This window comes from Xiphophorus maculatus, chromosome 5 (genome assembly GCF_002775205.1).
Source record: "Xiphophorus maculatus strain JP 163 A chromosome 5, X_maculatus-5.0-male, whole genome shotgun sequence".
Classification (NCBI taxonomy): domain Eukaryota; kingdom Metazoa; phylum Chordata; class Actinopteri; order Cyprinodontiformes; family Poeciliidae; genus Xiphophorus; species Xiphophorus maculatus.
The window spans coordinates 19,638,918-19,651,555 of NC_036447.1; the positions used below are offsets into that span (position 1 = coordinate 19,638,918).

At 37.8% G+C, this 12,638-nt stretch overlaps 1 protein-coding gene across 3 annotated transcripts in view; it reads right to left on the bottom strand.

Moving 5' to 3' along the window:
* The window catches only part of grk4 (G protein-coupled receptor kinase 4), a 54,590-nt gene continuing 41,952 nt past the window's right edge, over positions 1–12,638 (bottom strand). For 2 of the 3 annotated variants that reach the window (XM_014476060.2, XM_023333562.1), the window contains exons 9-16: positions 9,257–9,447; positions 8,474–8,511; positions 7,980–8,069; positions 7,573–7,781; positions 5,976–6,113; positions 4,733–4,870; positions 4,429–4,560; positions 1–3,419 (exon numbers count right to left, since the gene is read on the bottom strand). In XM_014476060.2, coding sequence (XP_014331546.1) covers positions 3,363–3,419; positions 4,429–4,560; positions 4,733–4,870; positions 5,976–6,113; positions 7,573–7,781; positions 7,980–8,069; positions 8,474–8,511; positions 9,257–9,447 — 993 coding nt within the window. In that variant the 3' untranslated portion in view covers positions 1–3,362. Of the gene's footprint in view, positions 3,420–4,382; positions 4,561–4,732; positions 4,871–5,975; positions 6,114–7,572; positions 7,782–7,979; positions 8,070–8,473; positions 8,512–9,256; positions 9,448–12,638 lie in introns of all 3 variants that reach the window. The other variant, XM_005797240.3, reaches the window with a different exon arrangement.

Consider the following 12,638-nt stretch of genomic DNA (forward strand, 5'->3'; position numbering starts at 1 on the left):
ACAAGTTAAGACACCTCTTTTAATACAAATGGCAGTGTATTATTTCATAATTACAAATGTCAGATATGGTACAACAACCAGTGATATAACTTGTACAAGAATTAACAATGACTGCAGTGGTTGAATAACATGACTGTACAGACTGAACAGGAAAAAAATAAAATAAAAAATCATCTCCCTGTTTGAATACCAAAAATCCATTTGTTCATCCTCCTTTTGCTGTAAATATTCCACGTTTCCTTTTTCCCCTACTACAGAAATAAAACTGCAGAAGATCTGAATTTGTACAGGTGCATTACCTATAAACTAATTCAAGTGATATTCCACTTTGTAGGTGCTTGCTGGCGAGCCTCATCCCAGTTTCGACTCGCCATCAACGCTCCGACAGAAAGGCAGGAACAAACCAGGAACATTTGTTATCCAACAGGCCAGCTCCGCTGGTCACTCCCGGCCATTCACAAAGTCGTCCTCCGATAACCAGCGACACATGTTGGCACAAGAAGGTCATCACTTACATACACAAGGATCCTGAAGTATTACAAATTGATACATGCTTGAGTAATAAAACATGTCTTTTTGTTTTGTTTTTGTTTTTTTAAAACAGGCATTACAATGCACTTAGTGCGGACATTCAAAACAGTTGAGCTGATTTAAGTTTTTACGTTTTTTCTTTTCTATATGTATATGAAGAAATTTCAGTGGATGGGAAGTAAATGAGGTAAAAAAAAATATGAAGGCAGGATGTCAGAAACTAAATTGGTAATTGGCACATTTAATAAAGGCTGTTGGTTTTTTCTTGAGTAAATTCTTCTTGAAAAGGAAAATGTTTTAATCTGGAGAAGGTTGCTTTTGGTATCATTGTCTGAACAGTTAAAAGACACTTCTCAAAGTCATTGTCAAAACATATACAGTGCAATGGATCTGATAGAACATCTTCACTCCTATGTGGATTGATATGAAATACCTTACAAACAAAGATACAGGCATGGGTGATGGACGCAGTTAAGTTTTCACCTTGGATTTTTAGTTACATGTTAGAAATACAGAATTTACAAGTTTGCTTTGAGGCTAAAATCTATATGAATGAAACCAGCTTCAAAGTCTGCCTGAGAGCAAAGCAAATTATAGATTTCTTTTTAAAAGGACAACAAAGACAAATTCAAGAATCAAATAAATGAGAAACTACTAGATGTGATTTCTGGACAAAAGAAAAATTTCAGAACACATCGGTTTAATAGACTGGGAACTCAATGCACACCTCATCAAACGTATGCAGCCTCAAAGTCTGAATGTATCTGGGAGATGTTCAAGTTCAAATATTTTTAAAAACTGCAATGAATAATTACAGACTGCTTTCATGTGAATTGAATTTCTCTTTAAAGTTGCTGAACTGTACAAAAGTAGAGCTAATGAAGTCTAATTCACAAAGTGGAGCAAAGCTGCGTCATCGAACGGTGAAATATACACAAATGTGCAGCCATCATGCTGAAGTGGGGGTATTCACAGCATTAAAATGTGATGGGGCGGGGCTAAACGGCATCTGCTTCTACAGCAAAATCTAGAAATGAACATAAAAGAAAAAGTACCGGGAAGAAATTTTTTGATGGTTTACGAGGAAAAAACACTTCTTCAACAGTAAGAGAGAAATGTAGAAAAATCATCTTTAAACCTGCTCATCGCAATTGTAGTAAATAAGTACTGAATACATCAACTTTTTTTTTCCCGGTAGTGGAAACAACACATTTTTACTATAAACTAGTCACGACTAGGCGCATTCCACGAGATTTCAGACAGCGGAGTCAAAGGAATAACCAGAAAGTGGTCCGAGAGTCCAGGCCTATTTATAGAGCGTTTCCAAAAGACCTGGAATGGGCAGGTACTCTTTTTCTAATAAAACAATAAGTAATGTAACTTGGTAGCACGCATTATGCCACAGAAGAAAAAGCACATTTAAGCTAGCCTAAAGTTTTTTGTTGAACATTTGGATAAGCCAGTAAAATATTGGGAGAATAGAGTCTGAAGACATAAGACCAAAATTTAACTGAAGGAAAAATGACACCGCACAACGTCTCAAAAACTTCTCACCAAAAGTTTAAAAGTGGAAAAATCATAATATGGAAAAGTTTTTCAGGATATTTCACTAGCAGACTTCATGTGATTGAGGGAAGAATGTATGCAGAGATTTACTGAGTCTGAAGGTGGTGAATTCTTTTTGAAGTATTGCGCTCTAACACAAAAAGCGATGACTTATCAAAGTTACTTTTATTCAAAATCGTTCTTTGAGCTCTAAATGCAACTCTTATCAGCAGAACAAATTGTTTTTTCTTGTATTCCAAAAACAAGGGTAGCGAATTATTTAGCTTTCAAGGAAAAATGTTTCTACTTTGCTTCAGCCTAACAACAAAGCAGCACGTGAAAGCGCAGTACTGAATTAAAAAGGGGGAAAGCATAAATCACTATAAAATAATCAGCTTGAGCAAAAATTGTAACAGATATGCAACTAGCAGGTGTGTTCTCGTTGGAAACAGTTGGGCATCACAAATTTTACGATTTGAACCTGCTGGAGCTTAGGGAAGATTTATTTGAAATTCCAGCATTAATTGTGGATTTCAGTGTTTGCTCTGTGTTTTATTAATACTGAGCTGCTGCACAGATTCCCAAAAATAAATACATGGGATCTTAAAATGACTTGGAACACGCACCGCAAACTAGTCCCCGGACACACACATCCAGTTCATCCTATCCGGTCATACGGATTGTAGGCATGGTTTAAAAAGACTCCCTGCTGCAGCTATTCCACTCCCGGGAAAAGTTCAAGCATCACAGCTCTAATAGTGATGAAAACCTGGATTAAGTTCCAACTGTATCCCTACGATTTCAGGCGTTTAGCGACTAAAAGTTAGTTTGGTATAAAGTGGAGCTAATGGGCTAACAAAGATCAAGTTAAGGACAAACACGGCACATATAAAAAAATGAAAGAAAAAAAAGGCCTGATGCTACATTGTGAAAAATAAAAGACTAATGAAACTAAAATGTGCTTCTTGAAAGAAACCGCCTAATGAACATTATTCATACTCATTCCAAATAATAATAAAAAACAAAATCAAAAGAAATTAAGGTAATGTATGCATTCAAGTGGTACTTTTATGGCTTTTTGTACAATACAACCCTTAGTGAAAATATACATCTAGACATAAATTCAAGTACAAATGTACAAAATCTTTAAAGTCATACTTTTTTCTTTAGCTATAATACACTTTTAATACAGCTCATAAATACAGGTCGACATTCACTGAGTTCCTAAGATTCTCGCGCTTGGTTGGAGATTGTGGTGAAGCTCTGCGGCGGAGGGACGGAGTGGTTTAAAGTCGTGAGGGCTCTTCTGTCTCGTCGTCACTGTAACCGCTCTTCAGACAGACCTGGGAACAGTAAAAAAAAAAAACAGACAAACAACCATGCAAATTGACTAATAAGTTTCATCACTAAATTTGAACATGTAGTTAAGAAAATGTGACATTTTTTAAATGAAGAAATGTTTTCACAAGCTCCAAAAAACATGGAATGAGAGAGAGTTTAGCAGGGATTTTGCAGCATCATTAAGAAGGAAAAGAAATAGTCTGAAAAGATTTTAATAAAAAAAACATCAAACTTGAGCTAATAATATTTTAAAGACAATTCATGTAAAAGACAAAAATATTTCACATATCTCAAGGTAAAAAAAAAAATGAAGGTAGTAGGAGACGATCCACTGGTTTGGAAAAGCAGAAGAAACGAAAGCTTGTTTTGCAAAATTCTTCTTATACCATCAACTTTTTAATCTTTTATGTCACAACCAAAAACTTCAGAGTTTTCATTTAGAGTTTATGTAATGCACCAACAAAAAGTAGTAAATAATTGTGACGTGAAGGGAAAATACAATAGAATATTTAGGTGAATCATGAAAGGTGGCTAAATGGTGGCTTTTATATGAAAATAAATAAATACATAAAGACAAAAACGATCCTTTCACTTTATAAAAAAAGGAAAAGAATCACATAGTAGCATGAAGTTTGTAGTTTAAATGTGACAAAAAGTGAAGCTGCTCCTGGAGTATGACCACATAGCACAGATAAGCACTGAGATTTATTTTTTCTAAAGCAATGTTTCCTGTTCTGCCTTCCTAGATGAAATGTCAGTTTTACAGTGAATACCAGAGAGGACATAAAAAGTAGTGAATCGGTCAACCCCAGAAAAAGGACAAAGACAAGAGACAGACCTTATTCTAACAAACTCACAAAGGTGCATTAATAAAACTTTCAGATTCCAAGTAATGTCCTTTCTGAGTTTGGACAAGGCCTGCGGAATGGACAACAAAAAAGGAAAGCCAGGAAAGCAGGAAGTACCTTAGCCCCCACCCCCTCGGACAGTCGCCGGAGCGCTAGCACTTGCCTCTCTTCTGAACAGGCGGTAGAAGAAGCCCCGCTTCGGTGGAGGGTTGGGCCGGTTCATGTCCAGGTCTGGGCACAGCATCCCGTCGGTCTCATAGATGTTGATTTCTTTGAAGCACTCCATCTCAATCATCTGAGAGCAAAATCAACAAATCCCACATTATATTTTTAAATACCTTACTTGTACTACAAGGCAACCAAGCACTCAGGAAACAGACTTTTTTCTATTCGGTAGCTATCAGACATTCCTGTGTGAGGTCATTGCTGTGGGATTTCAAGGATGACGTCATTTCAGGCTGCAGTACCTCGTTCTGCCACGGGATGGAGACACTGCCTGTGACAAACTTTGAGTAGAAGTCGTCATCTGTGGGGTCAAGGTTCACGCCTTTGACAGTGGAGAACTGCTCGATGTCCAGGACGTCTTTACAGTACACGGCTCGAGGCTGAGAGGGGGACAGAAAGGAGCAAAACAAATGGAGGGGGGGGTTAACAACTGGAAGAACAATGAACAAGTGATGCGAAATCTGTAAAAAGTATTTTAAATCTTACAGTAGCTTGAGTCATTAGAAAAATTGTTGAAGGAAAGCAATAAGAAGTGCTCTTTGTAGTTTGCTTAAATCCATGGGAGACTAACAAGTGTGAGGATGTGAAATTTGAACTGGATGGAGGTTCAACAGTTAATCACATTAATCATGATCAATCAATTATCCACATAATCATCAACTAATTTAGTCACTGAATAATCAAAAAAGTCCATATGCTGATAAACACTCTCCAAAGTGTGATTATGTCAAACCGTGCAAAGAATATATACATTAAGCATTTTAGATGAGAAACCTTTGTAAATATTTTCTACCCAGAACCTTTACACTGCCATAGTTTAAGTTTCAAATTCTGTAAAATTTTGTTATTAAACACCTTTTCATATCCATTTTTAAATTTAAAAAATAATCAACAGCTGTACAACATTGATGTTAAGTGAAGCAGAAAGAGTTTATTAAAGTATTTATTTTGCATGTTTTTAGCTGCAAATGATCAAGTGTTCATTAGATATTGTATCAAATACGCTTAAGTGGTTAAATAAAAAAATCTGCAGAATGTACTACTGTTTTTATTCAATTATGTGGCTAATTATCAGAATAATCATTCCTTGCAGCTCTAAAGCTTTCACACAGACAGAAAATGGTTCTACAAAGCATCACTTCAGAAAGGCTATATACAAAGACATGTCACATTTTTTCATTTGATCATAAAAAACAAAACAAATCAAAGACGATGTGAATGATTATGATTTGACTACCAACAAAGTCTCTCAAATGATCTAACTAACTAACTAAAAAAAAACTACTGGTCCAGTTTATCTCATATAAACTGAGCTGTTGAGCTGAAATTAAACTACAATCACACATTGGTTCCACCACAGCCACTGGCTGCCATGATAAACTCATTTCCTTCTGACAATGGCATTTCCTGCATACGGACGGACTGCGCCTCAAACTGCCGTGTGTGCGCGCATGTTGGGGGTGTGTGTGTGTCCATCTCTCTTACATCTGGTATGAAGGGAGGGTCCAGCATGTTGGCCTCCAGCCGTTTGAAGTTGATGTTTCTGAAGATGGGGTGCTGCTTGACCTCAGTGGCCCCGCAACCCCGACAGCCGAGCCTCTCCTTGGGGTCCTTGGCCAGGAGCTGAAACCCAGCAGGAGGAAGGAAAGACAGATTTAAACATGTGAACCTTCAAAAGGTCCGACTGAAGAGAGGCAGGCAAATGACGCGTCGGCTAGTAGGTTTCCTGTTAGGGACGAGGGCAACAAAGAAACGGTTCGAGAAATTAAATTTTTCGCTTTTCTCAAAGACTTTTATGAGAGATAAATATTAAAAACACAAACCGCTACTGCAAAGTGCTAATGCAGCAAGAGAGAGTGTAGTTAATACTAATAAAACCAAGCTTGCCTTTCTTTTTATATATTTTGCATAAATAACACAAAGTTTCCTAGCAGATTTTAAATCTTGTCATCCACTCGGCTCACTCATCTATTTCTGGCGGTAGAAGTCACCGCCTCTCTGGCGTCCCAGAGACCGACGGCCCTCTCTCTCCTGCTGCGCTCTCTCCTCTTCCATATTTACCTTCTACCCAGAGTCCCTTCTTCCCTGAGTCTCCCTGACTCCTCTTCTCACTGGGGAGACTTTAAAAATGCTGAACTCTGGGTCAAAATATTCCACTAAGTTTTAAAAAAAAAATGTCCCAGTGCTCCTGCTCTCAGAAACACACACACTCAGTGGCTCGCTCATCAAATTTGTGAAGGAAAATAATACAACCATATGAAACACTACGGGAAATAGTGACAGTAGGTAACAGTTTGTTAGACAAAATAATTATTTTAAATAATTACAAATGGTCAGTACTGTTATAAATGAGGATATGTAATTTATATACATTTTCTTGATTTCTGTCTCTATGATGCGTTCAGAGAGTTTGCAGCAGCCTGTGGATCTCTACTATAGTCCAGATGATATATAAATGAACAATATTTTTGTATAAAATAGAATTAACAAATTCTTTAGGTTAGAAAATTCACTTTTCTACGTCCCAATTAAATATCTGCATAAAACCTCCACAATCAAATGACAGTAATGGCACGAGGAATCAGTTTTTGTTCAGAATGATTTGCTTTACTTATTTTCCTCTTCGATGGACACAGAAATTACAAAAATGTGCTTTTCTTTGCTCTAAATCCTAAACAGAAAACACAATTTTATTTTTTCATAAAAGATTTAGAAAACATAAGTTACCTTCCTTCTTAGCTTCATTCAATTCAATTGAAAAATACTTTATTGATTCCAAAGGGAAATTAAATGTTGCTGTAACTCATTAATTCAAGATTCTTCAAAGAGTTACTCTGGATGGTGATGGATGTGGGCAGGAAAGACCTACTGTAGCGGTCTGTATTACAGTGCGTTTGAAGAAGCCTCTGACTGAAGACACTTTTCTATGACAGCCTTATGTAAAAGATGCATGTTTTACAGCTCAAGAAAAATCTATTTATTGTTAGCTAAGGCTGAAAAGTTTCTTTGGGTTATAGAGGTTCTTTACCGTTGTCCTAATCTCACAGAGAGATATTTGTCCCTTCAGTCTCTTTCTCCTCACCTGCCTGCAGATGTCCTTCGCATCCTCTGAGAACTTATCAGAGTACTCCTCCTGGTCCTCACGCACCCGTCTGTCCACCTCCTCCCGCTTGACTCGCTCCTTGCGTTTCCGGAAAGGCGACTGGCCCTGGATCATTTCGAAGATCAGACAGCCCAGACCCCACCAGTCCGGGCTGAAGGTGTAGCTTTCGTTCTGGATCACCTCAGGAGCTGCGGAGTGGATGAGAAGCAGCGGGTGGACTGTGACGTGAAGCGGTTCGACAGCAGCAGGAAAGAGAACCGAGACTACATCTTCTTAATCTTTATGAGTTATTTTCTGGTTAAGTAAAGATCAAATAACAAAGTGTATACAGAAAGAGTCAAAATGGGAAGAAAGGAGCTGATGGACCAACATGTTGAAGTTCTTACCCATGTATCCAACTGTGCCCACTCTCCCTCGTATCGTCTCCCCTTCAGGGATCTGAACAGCAAGACCCAAGTCGGAGATCCGAATGTGCCCTGAGCAAAAGCAAAAGACAGATTGTTTACCAGAAATTTTCTGAATACCAGTAATTTAACTTAACAGACGCCTGTAAGTAACATCTGCAGAAATACACACAGCTGGGGATGTGCTTGAGTTACACTGAAGCATGAAATAATTTCAGGGAAAAACCGGCCGAAAGAAAGGTGGGGTATTCTTTTACTTCAAGATGGATGTGGGCAAATTAATGTTAATGCAAGAAGGAGTGTAAGGAGAGAGTTAGGCAAACTTAAAACAGTGCCTCTGCAGCCAATGAAAACAGGCAGATACAGTGCAGCTTGTTTGATTTGGACATTGTAGACCAAATTTCTGAAATGAAAAATGAAGGACAAGAATTTTGAGCCAAAAATCGATGTAGTAAAAACTAAAAAAGGCGACATACCACGGTCATCCAGAAGGATGTTTTCAGGCTTCAAATCTCTGCAACAAACAACAAGTTAGGAGATGCTTCTGAAATTAGAGCTGGTCTCAAAAACAATATTTTAGAAGAGTAAGAGTATAACGTCATAAGTGAAGAATAAATGCTCTCAAATGCAGTTTTGATCTTTACCAGAGGAGCAAATTAAGAGGATGGGAAATTTGACATTTAATGCAGAGCTATGCAAGGTGATGTCTCAACTTTTTTTCTGAAATTACATTTATTTTACAAGTTAAATAGAAATATTTTCCTTAAACCTTCTTTCAATCCAATATGCCAATATTAAAATAAAAAAGAAATAAGACTTTGCTTATAATCCAGCCTAACATACAATAGTTAGATCTTTAGAAAAACACAAATAAATTACACCAATTTTCAGCCTGACTGGGCTGAGCAGAAAATAATTCAATTTCAAAACCTGGTCAAACCAGAGATCTGAAAATGACCCCAAAACCTGAACTAAAGCAGTGCAAACTGAAACCACAGAGCCAGCTGTTTCCTCTGACACACGCAGAGATCAATGAACATGTTTTTGCGGTTATAGCTGCTTGTGGCCTGCAGATTTAGCAGCATCTTTTTCTTCTACGAGCACCTGTGTTTATGTTCCCATTTCGCACTGATTTTGACAGATGCATTGTGCATTCCAAGAATCTGTACATAAATCAAATTGTCCTTCAGAAACAGTTTCTCTGAAACAGATTGCATCCTCAGAATATCCCCGAAAACCTCCAGTAAGTAAAGCGTCACCTGTAGACTATCCTCTCGCGGTGCAGATCCTCAAGGCCACAGCAGATCTCAGCAGCGTAGAAAAGGGCCCTTTGCTCGTCAAAGCCAGAGTTTCCCATGTTGTAGATGTGGAACTTTAAGTCACCACCATTCATTAAGGTCAAGACCAGGCACAGCGCGTCCTTGGTCTCATAGGCATAAGCTAAACTAACCTGGAGGAGGGAGGGAAAAGAAAAAAAAGAAAGAAATTTACGGAAGCGGTAGTGAACCTGGATCAGAGACCGGGTGGGAGGAGTGGGATAAAGAGAGAGAAATGAGAGGATGGGGTACAACTCTAATATCAGAATTGTTTAATGCTCCCCAAATATTCATCAATTATCCCAAATGGATTGTCAGGAATATACACAATGTGAAACCCAAAGAAGATGTATCCCAGAGATGGAAAATCCATCTTGCTGCTCTCCTTCCATCATCAATCACTCTCCTTTTTCCTTCTTTCCCACAAGCCTCCCCCCTTCTCCTCACTTCCCTGCTGTGGGTCAGTGACACACAGGGTACAGTGTGTGCATGTGCAGTTGTGTAAAATGTTGCTGCCATCAGGAGGGATCCCATCTGCTATGGAGCATGTAGAGAGAGAAAATACAAGGAGGGAAGGAAAATGGTCCTATGGGCCAAGTGAGCAACAAACAACCAGCATATAGAATTTTATTGTGATATTTTATGGTACAATTGTGACAACAATAAAAAATACAGATAAAAAATAAATTATCACTACTCTTTTAGGCAACTGTACGGCTGTGACTGCATGGCTCAGCATTCACAAACACAAATACTACTTTTGAGAAACATACCCATTCGAAAAAGGAAACTTTTATTTTTTTATTTATTCAAATTTATTGATGCTCTTCTGGAACAAATAGTAAAAACAAAATTTCTGACAATACTGTCAGTTTTGTTTTGTATTTGACATGATTAATAGAAATTTATCAAAGCAACAATAAATCACAAATACTTACTGTGATAAGAAACTTTCCATGATAAATAATAAGCGATACAATAAATGCCCACCACAAGGATGTAGTGTAATTTCACTATAAAAACATTAAATGCCCCAAAAAACGGAGACATTCTAATTTGATTTTGATTTTTCACCGCCAATTGTCGTTTTTATTTCATTCGCATTTTCCAATTTTGACTAAAGGATTCTGATAAGGATTTGGACAAAAAAAATGAAGAATTAAAGCCAGACAAAATGAACAAATTTCATCCATTCATCATCTACACCTATATGAGTTTCAAACACAAGGCAACAATGCTATCAACTACTCTACCTTGCAGCCTGAAAGTAAAAAAAATTTAAATAATAAAAATTAATCAAATTACAGATTTAAAAAAAAAAAATCTATATCTGCAGTATTTATTGAACCACCTTTGAAATCCACAAGTATAAAAAATATTTTTACCAATTAAATCTAAGCAAAACTCTTACTACTGCTATTTTCCTTTATACTGCTGTCTATTTTGTGCTTGCATCAACACTGATAGAGATATTAAGAGTAAAGCACAAGTCAAAAAGATGGGAAACAAACTGCACCACAGTGCAGTAGCGCTACCTCACTTCCCCTGCTACAGACATCAGAGCAGAATCACCCCTGTGGCTCAAATTCCCATGTATCCTCCCACACTGAAAGCACACGGGCGGCTCATTGTGTAAAACATGCAGCAGGCTAATGGTGTGCATTGACTAATAGTATGAACCAATCACAAAAAGGTAAAAAACAATACTGAGAGAGAGGAACGAGGACTTGGAGAGAGCACTTGACTCTTCTCCTCGCTGCTGCTGTTTGGTCAGCGTTTCCAGGCAACTGTACTGCTCTTGTAGGTAGAGAGGCACATCAAGAGTCATCAGTTCTGCCTGCAGCACCCAGAACCAACACACACATATACACACACACGTGTAATAAAAAAAACAAAAAAAAACATGTGCCAATCCCAGGTGACTGGAGCTGCAAGTCTGAGGTTCGGCAACATACCCACTTCAGCCTCTGTGTGTGTGTGTGTGTGTGTGTGTGTGAATGACCATGCCTCTATCATGACTCACTCAAATCAAGGGCGCACAACATAACTCACGCTGCATCAGAAATCGACTAATCCAACACCCTGCACAACCTCGACACAGCCGTTGGCTACAAGTGGAGAGAACGAAGAGGCTTCGAGGCACAGCGCTACCGAGCGAAACATCAATACCATCGTTGTGCGACAGTCTGTACGCGTTTCCACAGGGGACGGTCAAAACGATTTCCATAGCAATCTAAATCCGTATCAGAATCGTTTTTCAATTGCAATTCTTGTAGGATTGTTGTGAAAAAAGGACTCCAACATTGTAAAGGCACAAAATCTTACCAAATATTTTTGGTCTAGTTTGTAGTGAAAATATTTTAGTACACTCACAATAAGACAAAACTAATTTACAAGTAATGTTTCAGCAATAAATAGGAGTTTGTTTTAAGTCAATAATTCAATATTGAAGAAAAACTACTTGTTGGTGTAATCTGCCAGTGGAACTATATCTTGCTGAAAAGCTACTGGTAAAACAAAACTAAGATATCTGCACAAGAAACTAGACCAAAAATATTTGGTAAGATTTTGTGTCTAGGAGTGAAGCTGTTGCAAATGTCAAAGCTCCCATCTTTGTTCCACTACAGTCCTACTGAAGTGCAAATCTTTACACCAAAATAATACGTGATCATTATTGAGAATAAATCTGAAAAGGCCGTCTAGCAGTCCGAGTCATAAGACCACATTTCAACACAGACACAATTCAACACAACATTATGTAATCCACAGCAATGATGTCAATAACCACACACACACACACACAGCCAGCTATTGCGAACATGACTTCTGCAGGACATGCAGCATCGCTCTTTGATAAGCGATGCTGCAAGTCTTCTAATCCAATGTTTTTGTTTTTAATGTGATTTTTATGCCCAATGTTAGTTGAACAAGCTAATTTATTAGTTATCTTTATCAATATAGATATATTGATAAAGATCAATATTGGACTACATTTTTGCTCTATCATTATCTCAGAATGGTCTGTTCATCCAGCTCGTCTGAGATTTAAAAGAATTATAAAAACGTCAAACTTCCAATATTCATTGATTTATTTAACAGAAGTAAATCGTAGCAAAAGTACACGTTCTTCTCCTGCAGTGATGTATGTTTGTGTAAACACCTGAAGCAAATGGAAAGAGAAACACACATTCCTGGTTGTGCAGTTGAGCTTGAGGGCTGATATCGACATACAGCAGGGTAACTACTGTATATAAATCTAGGTATTTCCATTTCTTTTCTGATTGTTTCATTGGGAAAGAACAAGTAAAAGGCTGACAGTGGTAAA